This window comes from Notamacropus eugenii, chromosome 1, assembly GCF_028372415.1.
Source record: "Notamacropus eugenii isolate mMacEug1 chromosome 1, mMacEug1.pri_v2, whole genome shotgun sequence".
Classification (NCBI taxonomy): domain Eukaryota; kingdom Metazoa; phylum Chordata; class Mammalia; order Diprotodontia; family Macropodidae; genus Notamacropus; species Notamacropus eugenii.
Genome location: NC_092872.1, coordinates 454,425,716 through 454,445,844, shown reverse-complemented (window position 1 = coordinate 454,445,844; position 20,129 = coordinate 454,425,716). Strand labels below are relative to the sequence as shown.

Below are 20,129 nucleotides of genomic sequence, written 5' to 3'. Positions count from 1 at the left end.
TTTGCTTTTTAAAATTTTGAGTTCCAAATTCTCTCCCTTCCTGCCTCCCTTTTCCCCTCTTTGAGAAGGCAAGCAATTTGTTATAGATTATACATGTGCAGTCATGCAAAATCTCTTTTGTAGCATTTTTTTCATATGACTACTGAAAACTTAGATTTCTTCCTTTGAAAACTGCCTGTTCACATAGTCAGACATACATACACTTTGATCCAGCCATACCACAGCTAAGTGGTCTATTCCTCAAAGAGATCAAAGAAAGAGGAAGAGGACCTGTGTGAACAGAAATATTTATAGGAGCTCTTTTCATAGTGTCAAAGAATTGAAAAATTAGGGGTGCCCATCAATTGGGGAACAAGTTATGGTATATGTATGTGATGGAATGCCACTGCACTGTAAGAAATGTTGAAGGGAATGATTTTGGAATGATTTTAGAACAGCCTGGAATTACATGTAGGAACCGTTTCAAAGTGAAGTACGCTGAACCAGGACAGTAATGTACACAGCAGCAACAATACTGTGAAGATCAACACCTTTGAAAGACAGGTACTTCTGATCCACACAGTGTGACCAGCTGTGATACCAGAGTACTTGTGATGAAATGTCCTGCCCATCTCCTTATGGAGAGGTGATGAAATCAAAGTGTAGATTAAAGGGTTTTTAAAAAAAATTATATATATACATATATATATATAAAATATGGTTAATGTGGAAATTAGTTTCACTTGGCTGTCCATATTTCTAACAGTTTTTTAAAAAATTTTACTTTCTCAGTCAGTAAGGGGGAGAGGGGTAAACCAAGAGAGAGGGAATTCAAAAACAGATAATAAAATTAAATTGGATTTTTAAAAAAACTGCCTGTTCATATGTTTGGTTATTTATCAGTTGAGGAATAGCTTTTATTCTCATACATTTAAATCAGTTCTTTAAAGAAACCTTCTATAGAAATTTCCCCCAGAAACCTATTTCCTTTCTAATCTTAACTATATTGGTTTATTTCTGCAAAAATTTTTTAGTTTTATGTAATCGAAATATCTTTTCTGTCTTTTGTTTGGTCATGAATTCTACCTCTATGCATAGATGTAAGGTATTGACCTGGTAGGTATAGATCTAATAGGTAAATTCTTCCTTCCTTTTGTAATTTGTTTATGATGTGACCATAGAGTCATTTTTGACTTTTCTACTTTGGCTAACTTGTTTCCTTCACTGTCCTCCTCCCCTCCCTGAGTCAAGTCCAGTTTGCCAATTCTTATTGATTCTATCTCTTCAGAATCTCTTACATCCTTTCTTTTTACTCACAGTGCAGCCAGCCTAATTCAGGGCTTCATCATCTCTTCACTGAATTATTTTCTTGAACCCTATTCTGAAGGGGTCCTTTGATACTCTTCCTACCTGCCAGGGTCTTAGCTTTTGGGGCAGTCATCACAAAGCATATGCACACACATGCTCATTGGATGTTCTCTGCATTTAATTCTTTTTTTTCCTCTCCTTTAATATTTTAATATCTTCTTTTTTCTATTTCTTTCTGCATTGCCCTTCTTAATGTATGATATTCAGGTGGAAAATGAAAGTGCAGATCAGAAGAATGAAGAAGGTAGCAGACCATCCATGGATTTATTTAAAGCTATCTTTGCCAGTTCTTCGGATGAAAAATCCTCTTCCTCTGAAGAAGAGGAAAGTGAAAATGAAGACAGTCAAGCTGATCCTGGAGGATCAGATCCGAAAAGTCCAAAGCCAAGTGATTTGGTAGAAACATCATCTGATGTACAAGGTATTTGTTGTCCATATTTAAAACTGTTGTAATTCAGAAAATGACAATATTTCTGGAAAAGCTATTTGTTTTACCTGCAGAATTGCAGATTAGGATACTTTACAATCAAAGATAATTCTTTGTTTAATTAGCTAACTGATTTAATTTAAGCAGCAGTAATTGTGCCTTTTCTGGGCTTCATGGGCTATGTTATCACTACTGCACAAGGACAATTTTTTATTTTTCTCTAATGCGAGTATCTGGTGGATTTTTAGGATAGCCATGATTATTGATTATTATCATCTTTTGTTTCTCCCGTGTCCGTGGAGGTGCTAACATAGTTTGCAAAACTTTAAATTTGTTCAGAAAGACCTAAACTAATGGAAGTTTTGATAGCTGAAAAAGAATTGTTTTTTGAAATTTTTATTATTAATAAAGCCAGGTCCTTTGACTTTGTGAACTTTTGTCTATGAAATACATAGGGCTCCACACACATACATCCATTTTACAGATAGGTATTTGAATTTTAAATGTTTTATTATGCATTTAACTTATAATTTTCTTTAAAACATTTTATTAATATTTTTTGTTTCATATCACTTTACTTCTCAATATATCCCTACCCAGAGGGTCTTGCTTTATGATAAGTAAAAGGAAAGAAAAAAGAAAAAATGCAGGTTGGCAAAACCAGGCAATCAATAGTTCAGTCTTATAGTGTTCCACATCCAGGCCACTAACTCTCTGCAAGGAAGAGGAGGGGAGCTACATTCTCATTTCTTTTCTTTGGGGCCAAAATTAGTCATATTATATGCTGTTCAGTTTAAATTTACATTGTACTCCTCAGTTCATATCAGTTTTTCCGTGCCTCGCTGTGTATTTCGTACAGTGTCCTGTATCAGCATTGTTTAGCCATTCTCTAGGCAGTGAGCCTCTGCTTTACTTGGAGTTCTTTGCTGCCACAGATAGCAAATAGCACTTTAAACAAAACCAAGGCAACATGCATTTACAAATATTGACACTTCGGTGTTAATTTATTTCTATCTGCACGTGTCCGTAATAGCTGTAATTAGTTAGGTTTCTGTTGTGGATATAATTTTCAAGATTATTTTATTCCTCATCGTCTCTTTGTGGGGGCAGATTTTTGTAGTCACTACTTTTGGTTTCTTCAAGTATTGGGTTGTATGAGGAATTATCAAGCAAGGTGAACATAAGTGCAGTTTCAAAATTCCTTATTTCAGAAGCGTGAGCTAAATTGTTGTCAGCTTTATACCAAAGAAGCAAGCTTTTCTCACAATCCTACTGTCTGACATGGAGCACTTTAAAGTCTGAAAACCACTTAACATATGTCATTTGATTTGTTTATTCAGTCATAGTGATGTAGAACTGCAGCAGTGCAGGCACCATAAGTAAATAATAGCCATGAAAAATGGAAATTCCCTAAACTTCTTAGGTCCTCATACTTGCAAATCCAGGTTTGAATCTTTGAAAAAGCATACAGAGTTCTAATTTAATACATTCATTAGTTTTTCTTAACAGAAAAAATGTATTCTAAGGCTGTATGGCTTTTATGATCCTTTCTGTACAGTAGTATGTGCTAAAAATCTTTGAATGGCTATATTTATTATATTTGTTAACCTTGGTTTATAAATTTAACCTTTTGGCAGCTTTCATTCTGAAAAGTTCCACATAAATATAAAATGTTGCCAATGACAGTCCTTTTCCTCTGAAGATATAGAGGAAAAAATTGGATTATTAACTTGTACACTGTGATTAATTTTTAGTAAAATTGAATCATTACTTTGTAATGGAAGACAATCCTGCATATTTGTAAATTTTTTCCCTAAGGTGTTTCTTTTTTAAAAAATAAAATATGCTCATTTTATCCAGTCAGTACTGTGGTGATCAATGAGCTGGTGCCTCCTGTTACTTTACAAAAGATGCAGCTGGATGAAAGAGAAGAATTTGGTCCACGACTCCCTCCTGTGTTCTGTCCTAGTAAGTTGAGAATCCTAAGTATACATATTTGCTTCACAAATAATATCCATTCTCTTACTTTTGAATTTCTTTTTTTTTTACTTTTAATTTTTTAAATTTTATTTATTTTTTCTTCTGAATTTCAGTTCAGTTCAATGAACAGTTACGGAATACCTGTTATGTGCAAAACGCCATACTAAGCTAGAGTTATATCAACATGAAAAAATCCCTGTTATTCCCTCCCTTGGGGAGACTATAGTTAATCTAGTGGAGTGAAGCAGGCAGAAAGAAAGACCTGATGTACCCAAAAAAGTACATTTAAAAAGTAAAATGTGATCCACGAACAAAGGAAGAGAGATGGACCACATTCATCTGAGATCAGTGAAGGCTTCATAGGGAAAAGGCCCCTAAGCTGGGCTATGATTGTCAGATCAGTCAGAGGAGAAAAAGAGAGGACCCAGAGTTCTAGGCAGGGAATTGTTCACACACATGGACAGGTGTGGAGACGACAGGAGAGTAGAGATGGCTTGTCATCCAGTGTGATTGGAACAGAGAATAGGGAGGAAGGAGTCAGTATCAGAGCCAAAATGTGGGGGGTCTGATTGCTCAGCTGTGGTGCCAAGGAGTCTGTATTAAAGCTTTTAAAATTAGTTTTTCATGGAGAAGATGTGGTACATGAAAAATAACCACGGGCTCTGGACATGAGGTCAGCTTTTACCTCTGAGGCTTTACTATCTGTATGCCCCTCTGGGCTTATATTTGTAAAATGAAGGAGGAGATGACCTTTGAGGTCCTTTGTAGCTCTGAATCAGATCCTGTGAGGCAGCTGGAACTTGGAGTCAGAGAGACTTACATTCAAATCCTGCCTCAGATATTAGATTTGTGACCCTAGGCAAATCACTTAACTTCTCACATCCTGTCTCCTCATCTATAAAATAGGACTGATAATAAGACCAATCTCAAGTAGGTATTATAAAGATCCGGTGAGATACAAAGAACTTTTTTAAAGCATTAATATGTTAGTTATTATCTTAACAAAATAAGTTAACTCCCTCTAATAAAGCAAGCATTCAGATTGTATTCATGAAATCTAAAATAGCAAAATATCCATAATTTTCATAGGATTTCTTATAGAATTGTAGGTTTAGAACTGTAAAAGACCTCAGAGATCATCTAGTCCAGTCTTTTTATTTTACAGGTGAGAAAACAAAGTAAGAAGTGAAGATAGGATTCAAACTCAGGTCTTCTGACTCTCAGCACAATACTTATTCCATTCTACCAAGCCATCCTTGTAAATGCTCAGGTTATTGTGTCCATTGGCAAGCTCAGGAAATGAATACAATCATTTTTGTAGTCATTGCTTTAATGAGACAATAAGGTAGCTTTTACAGAAAACATCCCCATTTTAAAGATGAAGATACTGAGACCCAAAGAGAAATTAACAATATGGAATCTAATGAAATCTTTCTATTCCCCATGATCATAACATTTGTTGGTTTACAGCCTTCAAGATCTTTTCAAGGAAAAGTAATTTGGTCCTTTCATCTTTTAAAGATATTGAGTACAAGGTGTTTAAGTGTTTAAAACTTTTATCAGTTTTTAAAATAAAAGTCAGGTGTGGAAAGACTTTTGAAGGGGAAAATAGTATAGTATAGTACTCTTAAATCTCTGTACTGAGAAACAGTATAGGACTTAAAATCTTCTACAATGATTGGGTTTAAGTCCCATCCTTGTCACTCATTTCCTGATTTAACTTAGATCAGTCCATCAGTTCCTCATCTCTAGATAGGCTTATACTTGTACTCTCTGAGAGGCAGCATAACATAATGAATAAGACAGCTGGATTCAATCCCACTTCATTTCTTTAATAGTATTTTATTTTTTTCCCCAATTACATGTCAAAACAATTTTTAACATTCATCTTTATAAAATTTTGAGTTCCAAACTTTTCTTCCTCCCTCCCTCCCTCCATTCCCCTTTTCCTAAAATGGTAGGCAATTTGATATAGTATACATGTGCTGTCATGTAAACCGTATTTCCATATTAGTCTCAGTTGTGAAAAAAGAAACAGGCCAAAAGGAAAAAAAAACATTAAAAAGAATAAAATAAGTGAAAAAAATATGCTTCAATCTGCATTTTGAGTCTATCAGTTCTTTATCTGTATGTGGATAGCATTTTTCTTCATGAGTCCTTTGTACTTGTCTTGGATCCTTGTATTGCTGAGGTGAGCGGAGTCATTCATGGTGTATCATCACACAATGTTGCTGATACTGTGTACAGTATTTTCCTGGTTCTGCTCATTTCACTTTGTATCATTTCATACAAATCTTTCCAGGTTTTTGTGAAATCTGCTTGTTCATCATTTTTTATTCCACAGTAGTATTCCATTACATTCATATACCACAGCTTGCTCAGCCATTCCTCAATTGATGGACACCTCAATTTCCAATATTTTGCCACCAGGAAAAGAGCTGCTATAAATGTTTTCTCACATGTAAGTCCTTTTCCCTTTTTTATGATCTCTTTGGGATACAGACCTAATAGTGGTATCACTGGATCAAAGGGTACGCACAGTTTGGTTGCCCTTTGGACATAGTTTCAAATTGCTCTCCAGAATGGGTGGATCAGGTCACAATTCCACCAAAAATGCATTGTTGACCCAGTTTTCCCACATCCTCTCCAACATTTATCATTTTCCTTTTTTGTCGTATTAATCAGTCTGATAGATGTGAAGTGGTACCTCAGAGTGATTTGAATTTGTATTTTTCTGATAAAAAGTGATTTAGATCATTTCTTCATATGCCTATAGATAGCTTTGTTTTCTTCATCTGAAAACTGCCTATTCATATCCTTTGATCATTTATCAACTGGGGAATGGCTTGTATTCTTACAAATTTGACTTAGCTCTGTATATGTTTGAGAAATGAGGCCTTTATCGGAGACAGTTGCTGTAGAGATTGTTTCCCAGCTTTCTGCTTTTCTTCTGATCTTGGTTACATTGGTTTTGTTTGTGCAAAAGCTTTTTAACTTAGTATAATCAAAATGATCTATTTTACATTTCGTACTGCTCTCCATCTCTTATTTGGTCATGAATTCTTCCCTTCTCCATAGATCGAACAAGTAGACTACTTCTTCCTCTTCTTATTTGCTTTTGGTGTCACTCTTTATGTCCAAATCACATAACCGCTTTGACCATATCTTGGTATATGGTGTTAGATGTGGCTGTATACATAGTTTGTGCCCTAGTGTTTTCCAGTTTTCCCAGCAGTTTTTGTCAGATAGTGAGTTCTTATCCAAAGGGTTTATTGGGTTTATTAAGCACTAGGTTACTGTAAATCCCAGTTCTGACACATAGTGGCAGTGTGACCCTTTCTAAGACACTTTAACTTTGTAGTGCCCTAGATAATTATTTTTAAGACAGTAAGTTGCAATGCACATGCCAATCAGCATTGGTAAAGGGAGTTCCCTCATCAGAAGTCTCCAATACCAGTGAAATCATAGGTCTGCCCCCCTTCCCTCCCAAAAAAAAACCAAACCAAAGAACTTTTTAACATGAATCTCTGGTTTGTTTCTGGGAATCACATAAGAAGATAATATATTTAAAGTGCTTGTATCTGAAAAGCACTATAGAAAAATCTATTCATGGGATTCATAACTCTAGAGCTGGAAGGGACCTTAGAGGTCATTTGTAGTCATCTACCCTAATGTTACCGATAAGGAAATGGAGATCTTTGTAGTCAGTATGTCAAACTCCTGTGGTTTCTAACAATAGTATCAGTATAATTTATGCCATTTATAGATCAGGGACATTAACTGAATTCTATTGATAAATGTTAATCTAACCCTCTTCAGCACATTCAGCATGTAGTAGCTTAAGGGGAAGTGGAGGTGCACAGCACAGATTTGGAGTTTAGATGAAATTACAGATCACTTTATTTTTTCCTGTTTTTCTCTTTTAAGAAAACAGAGTAGCATTTTTTACTGTGTAGGAAGAGACTATAAACATTATTAAGTCCCTACAATGTGCGGAGTGCTTTGCAAATATTATCTTATCGATCCTAACCACAACCCTGGGATGTTGTTGTTACTGTTTTCCCCATTTTTAGAGTTGAGGAAACTGAGGCAGACAGGGGTGAAGTGACTTGCCCAGTGTCATACATTTAGTCTGTGTCTGAGGTAAGATTTCAGCTCAGGTCTTCCTCATTCCAGTCTCAGCACTGTCCCTTCTGTCACCTGGCTATTGGTAATGAAGTATTTAATTTCATCCCGTTTGGGGACCTTGGTAAAAACTGAACCAGCAAATACACTTTTAAATTTCTAATCTTCTTTATGTCTCATTTTCATATAATGTTCTCAGTGTCATTTTAGTAAAAAGCTTCAGTTTGATGGTACGTGAGTGGGTAAAGGACAATATTGATAACTTATCAAAAAGACTAGAATAAACAAAATTGGGCAAGCGTACACTAAGAGAAACATTTCTTTTTTAAAAAATTTATCAATTTATTTGTTTTCAGTTTTCAACATTCACTTCCATAAGTTTAAAATTTTCTTCCCCTCCATCCCCAAGACGGCATGTGATCTTTTGTGGACTCTACTCATAACATTCCTATTAAATACTATGTTATACACCAGTCACGTTGCATAGAAGAATTATAATGAATGGGAGAAACCATGAGGAAAACAAAACAAAACACAACGAAACAACAAAAAAGAAAATAGTCGGCTTCATCCTGCATTCTGACTCCATAGTTCTTTCTCTGGATTTGGATGGCATTTTGTATCATTAATCCTTTGGAAATGTTTTAGGTCCTTGCATTGCTGAGAAGGGCTAAGTCTATCAGAATCAGTATTTGTGTACAGCACCTGTTACTGTGTGTAATGTTCTCCTCATTCTGCTCACTTCACTCAGGATCAGTTCATATAAGTCTTTACAAGTTTTCCTGAAGTCTACCTGCTTATCATTTCTTATAGCACAATAGTATTCCATTACATTCATATACCACAACTTGTTCAGCCATTCCCAATTGATGGGCATCCCCTCGATTTCCAGTTCTTGGCCACCACAAAAAAGAACTGCTATAAATATTTTTGTACATGTGGGTCCTTTTCCTATCATTATGATCTTTTGGGATACAGCCCTAGGAGTGATATTGCTGGGTCAAAGGGTATGCACATTTTTATAGCCCTTTGGGCATAGTTCCAAATTGCTCTACAGAATGATTGGATCCACTCCACTAGCAATAAGTGTTCCAGCTCTCCCACATCTTCTCCAACATTTATCATTTTCCTGTTTTGTCATGTAAGCCAATCTGATGGGTGTGATGTGGTACCTCAGATTTTGATTTCCTTTGTTTTGATTTGCGTCTCTCTAATCAATAGTGATTTAGAGTGATTTAGATTTAGAGTATTTTTTCATGACTATAGATAGCTTTAATTTCTTCCTCTGAAAACTGCCTGTTCATATCCTTTGTCCATTTATCATTTTGAGAATGACTTGTATTCTTGTAAATTTGATTCAGTTCTCTATATATTTTAGAAATGAGCTCTTTATCACAGACACTAATTGTAAAAATTCTTTCCCAATTTTCTGCTTCCCTCCTAATCTTGTTGCATTGGCTTTTGTGCAAAACCTTTTCAATGTAATGTAATCAAAATTATCCATTTTGCATTTCATAATGTTCTCTATCTCTTGTTTGGTCACACATTTCTCCATTCTCCATAAATCTGACAGATAAACTTCCTTGCTCCCCTAATTTGTTTATAGTGTCAGCCTTTATACCTAGGTCATGCATCCATTTGGACTTTATTCTAGCACATAGTGTCAGATATTAGTCTATGCCCTATTTCTGCCATACTCTTTTCCAGTTTTCCCAGCAGTTTTTGTCAGTGAGTTCTTAATGTAGAAGCTGAAGTCCTTGGGTTTATCAAACAGAAGATTACTGTAATCATTGACTACTGTGTCTTGTGTACCTAACCTGTTCCACTGATGTCCCCCTTCTTTTTCTTAGCCAGTAGCAAGTGGTTTTTATAATAGCTGCTTTATAATGCAATTTAAGATTTGGTATAACTAGGCCACCTTCCCTAGTATTTCTTTTCATTAATTCCCTTGATATTCTGGACCTTTTGTTCTTCCAGATGAATTTTGATATTTTTTCTAGCTCTATAAAATAATTTTCTGGTAGTTTGATTGGCATGGCACTGAATAAGTAAATTAAGTTAGGTAGAAGTGTCATTTTTATTATATTAGCTTGGCTTACCCATGAGCAACTGATGTTTTTTCCAGTTATTTACATCTAACTTTATTTGTGTGAAAAGTGTTTTATAATTGTGTTCATATAATCCCTGTGTTTTTTTTGGCAGGCAACTCCCAAATATTTTATAATGCCTACAGTGACTTTAAATGAAATTTCTCTATCTCTTACTATTGAGCTTTGTTAGTAATATGTAGAAATGCAGATGATTTATTTGAGTTTATTTTATATCCTGCAACTTTGCTAAAGTTGTTTATTTTTTCAAGTAGTTTTTCACTTGATTCTCTAAGATTCTCTAAATATACCATCATATCATCTGCAAAGAGTGATAACTTAGTTTCTTCTTTGCGTATTCCAATTCTTTCAACTTCTTTTTCTTGTCTTATTGCTAAAGTTAACATCTCTAGCACTATATTGAATAGCAGTGGTGATAATGAACATCCTTGTTTCACCCCTGATCTTATTGAGAATGAGAAACATTTCTAATGTTAGGGCTAGAAAACAAAGGTAATTCCTTCTTTGTGGCGCTGGAAAATAGTGAAAACTGAAATTTTTGCAACATTGACTTAATTGTTGTATTTGTTGTGAATTTAATACTTTTTTTCTTGTTTGACAAATTCTAAATTCTGTTATATTAAAATATCTTGTTCTCAAGTTTGAAGTGGTAAATTCAGCTTTGGGGAGAATTCTCTGCTTATTAGTTGTTCAGCCACTTAAAAAATGCTATTGATATCTTTTGTTCTTTTACCATTCCTCTATCAGTGTCTCCATCCCCATCTCTGACCAGAGTTCATTCTTTGTCATAAAGAATGAAAGAGGAGAAAAAAGCAGTTCAGCATAACTAAGCAACAGATTAATCAAGATCTTCAGTGTACCATGTCTATACTGTTTTACCTCTGCACAGGAGGCAAGGAAATGCATTTGATTTCAGATCATCAGGGTCAAACTTGAATAGCATAACCATACAGTGATCAGTTAGGTTTTTTGGTTGAGCATGGTCTCAAAAAAGAGATATTAGAAGACATTCCAAACCACTCCCCCTCTTCCCTATTCCTTTGTCAAGGTAGAAGGTCCAGGGAATAGTATGTATATTTTCAGATATTTTTAGTGTGCTAATCAGTTTTGCTGACTTTTTCCCCCTTCTCCTTTCCCTTTTTTTTCCTTTAAAATATTATTCATTTGTATGGAATGGCTGTCTGGTTGAGGGGAAGGGATGCTGGGACAAATTTTGGGAGTGTTGAAGTGTATTTTGTTTGCCTGGTTCTACTTATTTCACTTACCTCAGTTCACATAAGTCTTCCCAGACCTTCCTGGTCAGCCATTCTTGATGACACAATGATCCATAAATTGTTTTTAGCCTAAAAGGCTCTTCTTTTTAGAAAGACTATTTCTAAAACTGATTTTCTTATATGAAAGTTTGTGAAATAGCTGATCTGATGGTAAATTAAAAATGTGTATTAGCAGAATAATTTTATTTTTATCCTTAATCTCTCAAATGAGATTATAATAGAGTACATAGGTCTCATAATGGGTACATGTGGTGGTAGCTCTTTAAAAGTGCTAATGTATGGTGTCTTGTGCATAATTAGGCCCACAATAATTGTTTATTGAATTGGATTAAGTATACTAATACACTGGCATTTGAATGCAACAGAAATGAGTCCATGAACACAAGTTCTACCTCAATATTAAAGCCAATCTTTAGTGCTAGTTCAGTTTTGATATCTTCAACCTTTTTGCCCCTGTTAGGTTGTGTGTTTGCTACCACTTCAAACTGAATTTTATTTTAGATGCTCGTCAGAAACATGAACCTGTGCAGCAGTCCAGTCTTTTGGAAGACCACCCAAAAGAGAAACCTAAGAAGAGCAAAGAAAAGCGAAAGACAAAGAAAGACCACAAACATAAAAAAGAAAAGGTAAATTTGTTCTTCGTGGGATAGGTGGAAGAGGACCACTGGTTGTTGTTTTCCTGGTCTAGCAAGTGCTTTTTCTTCACCCTAAGTATAATCCTCATCTCAATCCTCTAAGCCAGACTGTGGTAAGCTTGTCAAACCCTCAGATTCTGAAAGGCAATTCCTTGGTACTTTCACACCCTTCCCAAAAGATTGGATTTTATATACCACCTTTCTTTTTTTTCCCTGAAAGTTTTTCTTTCTAAGTGAAGAAATATGTTCAAGTGTATTGATTTTTTAGTAATATGAACAGAAAGAAGTGTTAGGAGGATATGTAAGTGCTATTGTGCGTCTTAGAGTAATGAAAGTATTTTCTAAGAAGCCTGAGAATGCATCATATTGGCTGTTGAGTACCAAATGGGGCATTTCTGAGAGTATTTTTTGTTGGGCTTACTTGATTTTAGCCCTAAAATGTAGTTAGTAATTTGCTATTCAGGAGACTCAAAAAAATATTGTGTGCTTTTAAAAAATAGTTGTATTGCTGTCATCGTTAAAATCTGTCAGCTAGATAAAAGTTTGTTAGCAGATAACAAACAAATAGATTGTTCCTAATATGAAAGTTTGCTTCTCAATCTACGGATGTTTATATTCTTGTTCTCATTAGGGGTTGTTGTCTCATCAAAAAGAGATTAATGGCAATTTTCCTGGGAGAAAAAAAATATAGTTTATGACTTCCAGGTGCAACAAATACCATTTTGGTATGCTAACAACTCCTTTATTCACACCAGTCAGTGTTTCTCAATCTCTATTAGAGGTGGTTATAGCGTAATGCACAGAGTCCTGGACTTTGATTCTGGATAGCAGAGTTTTAGTTTGGTCTCCACTATTTGTTCCCAGCCTCCAGCCACAATTTCTTCATCTGTAAAATGTTGGTAATAATCCTTATACTACCTACCTCGTGGGTGGTTATGAGGAAAGGCAAATTATAAACTGTAAAGCTCTATGTAAATTGGTAATAGTTATTTATTATTATCATTCAGTCCCTGATATGTCTGTGAATTTTACGGGAAAGGGAAAGCATCTCTCCAGCTAACCTTCCACTGGCCAAGCTATCCATTTTATGATATAGAGACACATATTAGAAATGTATTTTTCTCCACCATAGGTTACTGTTAATACATAGTTTCCTGTCATACCTACCTTCTGTCCATTACCGCTTGATAACCAATTGACAAGAAAGGATTTATGAAACATTAGAAATTCCTTGGTTATACATCGTTTGGGAAACAGTGCAATTAAACATTAAGTTGATGACAGAAGTGTGAACTTGGGTGACAGTTCCTAATCTGCTATTCCATAGTTGATGTGGACAATTGAAAGATTTTTAGTATTTGAAATATTGTATTTTGGTAAAGATTAAAGTAAATATTTCTTTTTCTTCTTGGGATCATGATATGATCTTGATCTGAGTAAGTTGGTAATGGAAGCTGAGATGGAATGTAGGATAGGAAAGTAGACTAGAAACAGCTCAATTATTAACAGACTAATGAAAGAAAAAATCCATTAAAATCCTACCTTCTTGAGATGAATTAAGGAGCTGAAAAGTATCATAGATAAATTTTAAAATAAAATTGTTTGTTTCTTAACTATGTTTTCTTATTTTTGCAAGGTGATAGTGCTATTATTTTTCTGACCAGCCCCTCTGTGTGTGTTTCCATGATGTCTGTCCCCCAAATTTGTAGCCACTCAGAGGCTTTCAAGAAAAACGAGGTCACTTGAGTTAGTGAGAAATGTCATAGGCCATCTTGGAAGTGCAGTGTCTGCAGGATTATGCCCTAACTAAGTTTGTTTAGGAGTTAAAGCTTGTACCACTCTGCTATGTAAATACTGTTATTTCTTTGCTACACCAAAGTATGATGTAATTTATTTTGAAATAGATTTTTTTGTTTTTAATGAACCCAGCTGTCTTTTTTTATTATTTTTTCCAGAACTTATTCATTTATTCCAGAACATCTCAAAATTTCACACTAAAACAAGTGTGAAATGCAAGACTAAACAACTATATTTTTCTTTTTTAACCAGAAAAAGAAACATAAGAAGCATAAACAGAAAGGCAAACAGAAAAATAAAAAAACAGAGAAGAGTAGTAGTTCGGAGAGTGTTGATAGCAGTGACAGCCAGAGTGATACAGAGAAGGTCAAAGACATATCACCTCAGGAACTTCTGAGAAGGTATGCCATTCTTTTGTTTTCTCCTGTTAGAGAAATGGAGCCAACATGAGGAATAGATTTAAGGCATTGAAATTTAAGTTGAGACCCAAGTTCTGGTTGTGGTGCTAAACAGTAAATAACTGTTACCTTTGTTAAATTTTCCTTTCTTCAGCTCTCACTTTCCCCATCTGCAGAATAAAAGTGTTGAAAGAGATGATTTCTCACATTCTTTTTACATTTTCAAGTTATTTCTTTACATATATGCACTGCAGTTAACACTAGGAGAACCAGAATTTAAGACTGTCTCAAAGGACCAAACTGTGTCAATTGACACAGTGCCTATTTTTTTTATCTACAAGACAAAGAAAATAGAGATGATAGGATAAAAGATTTTATTTGATAGCAGAATTATATTTTTGAATTAATTGATGTATCTATTCCTTCTAATGTTTAAAACAGATATGGCTGTATTTCATACTTATTAGTCTTTACCATGATAATGGACTGAGACTTCAGTTTGGAAATAAAATCCTCAATCATATTTGATATTGAAGTATCAACCACTTTTCACAGGTCAAACAGTAAATTATCGATGGACCAAAGTTGGGAACTCTTTGTGCATCTTTTATAACACAATGTATATTAATTAATTCAACAGTTACTAAGTGCCTATTATTCTCTCCCATTTTCTTCATTTCACAACACCTTAATATCATCTCTCTTCCTCCAGTTCCTGACAAAGAAGTGGCCCCCTCTCCTTGACAAGGCCAATTCCTTTGTATGTGCACTTGGTCCCTTCCCCTCTGGTTTGCTGTAGAGCAGTCCTCACTTGTCCTCCTCACTATCGATCTTCAGTTTTTGCTGTCTACGGTTTCCTTCCCTATTACCTTCAAACATGACCATCTCTCCCATCCCAACCTCTCCCATCCTTAAAAAACCTTCACTAAACTTTACCCCCATCCCTTTAATCACTGTCTCCTACCTTTCTCAGCCAAAGTTCTTGAAAATGTTGTGTAGACTCATTACCTTCCCCTCATCTCTTCTCGCTGCCTTCCTCAGGCCTTTGCATGTGATTTCCAAGCTCAACTGAAACTGAGCTCTGCAAACTGAACTGAGCTTGAAGCTGAACCTGCTCAACTACTCTGAAACTGTTCTCTCCAAAGTTACCAGTGCTCTCTTTACTTGTCAGATCTGATGGTCTCTTTCATAGTTTTCATTGTTCTCTGCATTTGTCACTGCTGCATTCTGTTGACTCTGCTGCATTTGACACTGGTGACCCCCGTCTCCTTCTGCATAGTCTCCCACTCTATTCTGCTTCTCCTACCTATCTGAATGTTCCTTAGGTCTTTTTTTTCTGGCTCATCATCTATATGATGCCACCTCTCTGAACTAGGTCCTCTTTTCCCACTGTTCTTTCTCAGTAACCTCATCAGCAACCATGGGTTTAACTACTATCTCTATGCAGATGACTCCCAGATATATAGGGGTGTGTGTGTGTGTGTGTGTGTGTGTGTGTGTGTGTGTGTGTGTGTGTGTGTGTGTGTGTGTGTGTGTCCGTGTGTCCGTGTGTCCCACCCTCTCCTCTGACCTCCAGTCCCACATTACTTGTTGTCTGTTGGACATTTCAAACTAGATTTCTCAGAGACATCTTGTATTTAACATGTCTAAAACTCAACTCATTATCTTTTCCCCCAATGCTCCCCTCTTCCAGACTCCCCTGATTTCTGTTGAAGGCCCCACCATCTTTCTGGTCTTTTTGTTTCATAACCTCAGCATTATCCTGCACTTCTCACTCTCCCTTACCCCATATATCTAACCTGTTGCCGAATCTTGCTGTTTTTCACTTCACAACATCCCTTGCATCCAGCCCTTCTTTCTACTCATGTAGTTTACTACTTGAGTTTAGGTTTTCATCACTTCTCACCTAGATTATTACAAGTTTCCTAATTGTTCTCCCTGGCTCAAGTCTCTTCCCACTCTGGTTCATCCTGCACATTGCCAAAGTAATTTTACATAGATCTGACCATGCTAATTCCCTACTCAATCAACTCCATTGCTTCCTCTTGCCTCTACGATAAAATATCAACTCTTATGTTTGGCTTTTAGATCGTTTCACAATCTAGCCTCAACCTATCTTTCCAGCCTCATTAGCTATTATGCCCCCTCCCACATTCTGCAGTGCAGCCTGATTAGCCTTTTTTCTATTCCTCATACTTTCCATTCCGACTGCTGTGCCTTTGTACTAGCTGTCCTCCATGCCCAAAATGCCCTCTGTAATGTCCTCTACTTTAGAAGTTCAGGCACCATCTTTTACATGAAGGCTTTCCTGATCCTTGTGTCTGCCTTGTACTACCTTGTATTTATTAACTTTATATTTATACTGTATGTGTTTTTACACATGTTGGCTCCCCCATTACAGTGTAAACTTTTGGCAAGTAGGGATTGCTTCATTCCCCAGCATCTAGTGCTTAGAAGACAGTTAATAAAAGTTGATTGGTTAGTTGATGTGCAGTAGGGCTGGGAGTACAAGGACAAAAATAAGACAGGCTGTGCTCTGAAGAAGCTTAGACTTGATGACTGTATATTATTGTAGACCATACTCATTGAGAGGCTCATTTCTGAAGGTAATGAGGCAGTGATAGAGAGATGATCCAGCTTTGTTCTGTTTTCACTGACTGACCAAAAACTATATTCTTTTGAATTGAAAAGATTTGAATTGAAAAAGATTCTTATATTCTTAGGGTTTAGATGGTAGAGAGACTGTAAAGATGAATGTTGGAGAATTCCATAAGGTATATTTTTAAAGGATAGTGATATGTGATTTTTAAATTTTTTTTTAACAGGCTGAAACGTCTTCCATTAACAAAGAAGTAACCTATTTCATCACTTTTGAACTGGGTCTGATCTCTCTTCTGAAATTTTGATCTCCTCTATGATGGTAGATCGGTTATTGCATAATTAATATAATGTACAGATTGTATTTATGTATAAAGCTATGATTTAAAACAGATTTTTAAATCTTTGCATTTCAAAGCCTGAACTGGAAAGTTGTAAACTGGGCTTTAGCTAGTGGCAAAAGAATAAAATTCACAATGTGCATTTTAATTAAAATAGAATTTTTCATATTAAATTAGTAATTACAATTTTATTTCCTGTTCTTTAATGCCTGAAATTTATGTAAAGAAATTAAAATTGTAAACTAGTGCATGACTCCATTATGAAGAAGTAAGACATCCATGTGAGAATTCTTTTATATGGAAAGAAGAAAAATTAAAAAGGGGAAAAAACCCTAAATCTTTATCAGTTGCCAAAATGGATTTTGTATTTGTTTTTTTCCCCTAAACTAAAGCTTCTTGCTTTGGTATCATAGCCTGAGATTCTATGAGAATCTGTGTAATTATACTGACAGCTCATGGTTCCGTGCCAGTTAATATTTCATTTCAGTATTATAGGGATTTGGTATGTTGTTTAGGAAAGGAATATGTGCCATTGGGGTTCAGAGTGGAAAACCCTTGACTTGTACAGTGTAGTAGTGTAGTTAGTATATTTTCTTGACCCTTTTAAAATATTCTTCCAGCTTCAAATCAAAATGCTGTAAGTGGTAACCATTTTGGTATCCTCAAAAAAACCCCCCCAAAACCTCTTAAGTACAAGTATAACCATAAAGAGAGGTTGATGATATAGTGAATAGAGAGCTGGCTGGAATCAGGAAGAGTTGGGTTTAAGTCCTGCCTGAATCACAAGGGGACTGTGTGACACTGGTGATTCCATCTCTAAGCGCCCCAGGCACTGCTCTTGACAATAAATTGCAGAAAAGTCTGTGGTAGAGCTCCTGACACTGATGAAATCACAGGCCTTGCTAAAAAAAAAAACCAAACCAAAAAAACCACCACCACAACAACAACAAAACCAGTCTAGTACATAAATCAGCATACTATTTGGAGGGAGCAAGGAAAAAAATCATGGATTCCTTGAGGAAGAAATGACTTGAATGTGGAATATGGATAACAGTGTGCCATGTTCCTAAAAATGTATTTATTTATTTTTGATTTTCAGCATTCACTTCCATAAGCTTTTGAGTTCTAAATTTTCTCCCCCTCCCTGCCCTCACTCCTTCCCAAGATGGCATGCACTCTATTTTCGTGTTGGTCATGTTGTAAAGAAGGATGTTCTATGGGAGAAACCACAAGAAAGAAGAAACCCCCCAAAAAAGAGAACAAATTGTATTCTTTGATCTACGTTCAGACGTCATAGTTCTTTTTCTGAATATGGATAGCATTGTCCCTCCTGAGTCTTGGAAGTGTCTTAGATCCTTGAATTGCTGGGAACAGCTAAGTCTATCAAAGTTAGTCATTGAACAGTTTTGCTGTTCTTCTGTTTCTGCTTACTTCACTAAGCATCAGTTCATCATATTTACCAAGCTCCCACTCAGGAATGCTCATTCTTCCTCCCTGGTAGAATACCTACCCAAAGAGAAGAAATGTCTTCCTGGCTGCTCTTACTGGGACCAGAATGTATTTCCCTAGAAGTGGATGATTTAAAGGAAATTTAAGTTTGGTCAGCTGATAAAATATTTAAACCAAGCTGTACTAATTCATCTGTACCTGGACCACTCATTATAACGTTCTATAGGGATATATGTTCTAAGTTTTAAAAACCAACTCATAAATGAAATTTAGAAATACAATCTATTTGTATTCTGAATACCTATGTTCTTTTTCTCAGATGCTTTAACTAATTGTCTTTATAAAAGAAGAGTAAATATTTGCTACAAAGATTGTATTTAATGATATTGAATCCCAAATCCCTTACAAATAAACTAGGAGCCAGAGAATCTGGTTTCTAGCCCCAGCTCTGCTACTTAGGTCTGGTGTTGGCTAAGTCTTTTTCCCTTTCTAGGCCTCTGTTTCCATATCTGTAAAATAGTGATAATCCTATCTTACCTACCTCATGGGTTGATGTGGGGGACAAATGAGATAATATTTGTGAAAGTTTTTGTTGCTGCTACTGATTGATCTTAAGGCCACAGATCTAAGGCAAGGTGTTTTTAACTTTTTTTTGTTTCATTGACATTCTGTACTGAGACATCTCAGAATAGATTTGCATAAAGTAAATAGAATTGCATAAAGTGAATAGAATTGCATAAAGTAAAATAAATGAAATTGTAAAGGAAGCCAATTATATTGGAATACAGTTGCTGAAATTTTTTTAAAATCCAAATTTACAGACTGAGTGAAGACCCTTGATTTAAGACTCGAGATAACTCACAGGCCATTCCGTCTAACCTCTTCATTTTAAAGGTGGGGTAGTAAATGTTATAGGTGAGATTTGAATCCTGCTGTGCTGATCAGAATTAGTACTAGTTAGTGCCCTTTTCACCATATCAGATCTGTAAGTCCCAAGCTACAAAGTATTTATGGGACTCAGTATCAGTTGAGACATTTTTTGGACAAGGCTAATTCAGGAATCTGTTTTGCTTAACTGTATGTTTGTTCCATTGGTTTCCTTTCTTTTCCAATGGGTTGGGGGAGGTGAGCGAGAAAATAGCTTTTTGTTCATTTAAAAACTTTTTTTTCCAAATGAGGTGGCAATATGATGTAGTGAAAAGAACACTGAATTTGAGGAAAGAGGGTCTGGTTTGAATTCTGACTCTTTTGCTTACTCTCTGTGTGACAGTAGTTCTCAGTTTCCCCATATCTATAAAGATTGGACTATGTAATCTCTAAGATCCTTGCCTGCTCTAGATCCTTATGTTCCTGTAGTTTAGAGGGCAGTCTTGAAGTTCCAGGATTGTTTGGTTTCCTTGGATATGTAAAAATAGTTCATGATAGACCCAATTTTTTGTACTTAATAAATATTAATAAGTAAGTTAACTATTAATAAAATATTACTAATACCTATTTATTGACTGAGTAGACATTCTGCTGATCACTGGTTCCAAGGAACTAGGTTGCTATATACCATCTACAAGAATAACAGTGCTTTCCCTACAATCTGCAGTACCATAGTGCAGTGTTTAATTGATTCTGCCATGATATTTGTGGTTTCTTTGAAAG

The 20,129-nt window shown here is 35.6% G+C and overlaps 1 protein-coding gene across 4 annotated transcripts in view; it reads left to right on the top strand.

Annotated features, from left to right (window-relative positions):
* The window catches only part of GPATCH1 (G-patch domain containing 1), a 55,949-nt gene that overhangs the window by 32,632 nt on the left and 3,188 nt on the right, over positions 1-20,129 (top strand). For 2 of the 4 annotated variants that reach the window (XM_072632040.1, XM_072632043.1), the window contains exons 16-20: positions 1,555-1,768; positions 3,635-3,742; positions 11,763-11,887; positions 13,946-14,094; positions 16,917-17,386. In XM_072632040.1, the coding sequence (XP_072488141.1) occupies positions 1,555-1,768; positions 3,635-3,742; positions 11,763-11,887; positions 13,946-14,094; positions 16,917-16,947 (627 nt within the window). In that variant the 3' untranslated portion in view covers positions 16,948-17,386. Of the gene's footprint in view, positions 1-1,554; positions 1,769-3,634; positions 3,743-11,721; positions 11,888-13,945; positions 14,095-16,916; positions 17,387-20,129 lie in introns of those variants that run through there. The other 2 variants (XM_072632041.1, XM_072632042.1) reach the window with 2 other exon arrangements.